At 57.6% G+C, this 1,277-nt stretch overlaps 2 protein-coding genes across 2 annotated transcripts; one reads left to right on the top strand and one right to left on the bottom strand.

Annotated features, from left to right (window-relative positions):
- Window positions 1–129: 129 nt before the first annotated feature.
- PPTG_19322 (hypothetical protein) lies at window positions 130–597 on the top strand (the record flags this gene model as incomplete). The annotated part of the gene is made up of 1 exon (XM_008917741.1): window positions 130–597. The coding sequence occupies one exon, from the start codon at window positions 130–132 to the stop codon at window positions 595–597; it is 468 nt and encodes a 155-aa protein (XP_008915989.1).
- A 59-nt stretch (window positions 598–656) lies between these two features.
- On the bottom strand, window positions 657–1,073 carry PPTG_19321 (hypothetical protein; the record flags this gene model as incomplete). Its single annotated transcript, XM_008917740.1, has 1 exon — window positions 657–1,073. The coding sequence occupies one exon, from the start codon at window positions 1,071–1,073 to the stop codon at window positions 657–659; it is 417 nt and encodes a 138-aa protein (XP_008915988.1).
- Window positions 1,074–1,277: the final 204 nt, after the last annotated feature.

Genomic DNA, 1,277 nt, shown 5'->3' with positions numbered 1-1,277 from the left:
GAGGAAGAAGCGAAGTCTGGCTCAGTGCAGACCCCGGAGACGGATGGTGATGACGAGTAGTCGTCGGACTCGTGAGAACTCTTGACAGTGGAGACGAAGCTTGAGGCGCCACGGACGAGGTTTCACGAGATGCGGAATCAGCGACCAGAAGAGACGATTCGGAGCTTCGGGGAGATCCCGGGGAAGAAGTCGTCGGAACACTGGTTACAGAACCATCGACAACAGCGGATGCTCGAGAAACGTCGGTCGACGGTGGAATATCTTCATCACCAGCAGTATCACCAGAAGGAAAATCGAACGAAGGCTCGTCGTCTCGAGAACCATCTCCACCAGCTCCATCACCGTCGTGAGAACCATTGCTGGAGCCACCCTCGTCGCCATCGGAAGAATCAGGAGATTGAGAAGGTGGAACCGAAGGTTGTCTGGAGATTGGTGTGCTGTCCGAACGCTTGGGAGGCGACGGTGTATCTTCATCAGAGGACGAACGATAAGGTGACATCAGCCCAGCAGGTTCACGAGTCGCCTTCGAACAGCTTGGAGCATCCCCATCGTCGTCAGATCCAAATAGTAACTGCATCTCGAGCTCGAAAGAGGTAGGAGCTTGTGGGGAAGCGTCAGCCGGTGGCGAAGGAGCGCGATACGAGGGAGAAGCCACGTTACTGCGCTGGGAAGTTGCCGGACGAGTCGTTGAAGCTGGGCGAGTCACCCTCCGTGTCTTCGGACTCCGTCGGAACTGCAGTTGGTTCCTCCTCCATGTCCTCGTCACTCTCATCTTTCGTCAAGTCCACGACCTCAGGAGGTTGGTCGTCCTTCGACGGCTCAGCCTTGGGAGGAGTAGCAGGAGCGGACGGTGGAGATGCGGGAGACTTAGACTTGGCCGGACGACTGGACACAGAATGCGAACGAGATCTCGGGTGACTCGCGGGCGATTTGGCGTGGGCCGCCGAAGGTGAACGCGCAGGCGGCCGAGACGTCGAGCGGTGAGAAGCTAGGCTGGAGCGTGAACGAGCGGATGCCGGCGAAGCAGTTTTCTGACGCTTGGACTTCGGCTTGTTCTTCCAAGCCTTTGGCATGTGCAGACCTCGACGACTGGGAGTTGGGCTAGAAGCAGCCGCAGCCGATTCTTCGCCAATGGCTGCCACCGACCCTGCTCTACTACCTCGACCAGATGGAACTGGAGCCTTCTCCTCAGATGAATCCTCGGAGCTACCATCGTCACTTCCATGGCGACTACGCTTTGAAGTGCTGCTCTGAACTTGTTGAGCAGTCTTGGCCAA

The sequence above is a fragment of the Phytophthora parasitica genome (assembly GCF_000247585.1).
Source record: "Phytophthora parasitica INRA-310 unplaced genomic scaffold supercont2.113, whole genome shotgun sequence".
Classification (NCBI taxonomy): domain Eukaryota; phylum Oomycota; class Peronosporomycetes; order Peronosporales; family Peronosporaceae; genus Phytophthora; species Phytophthora nicotianae.
The sequence above is the reverse complement of the archived record's forward strand: the minus strand, read 5'-3'. Positions and strand labels throughout refer to the sequence as shown.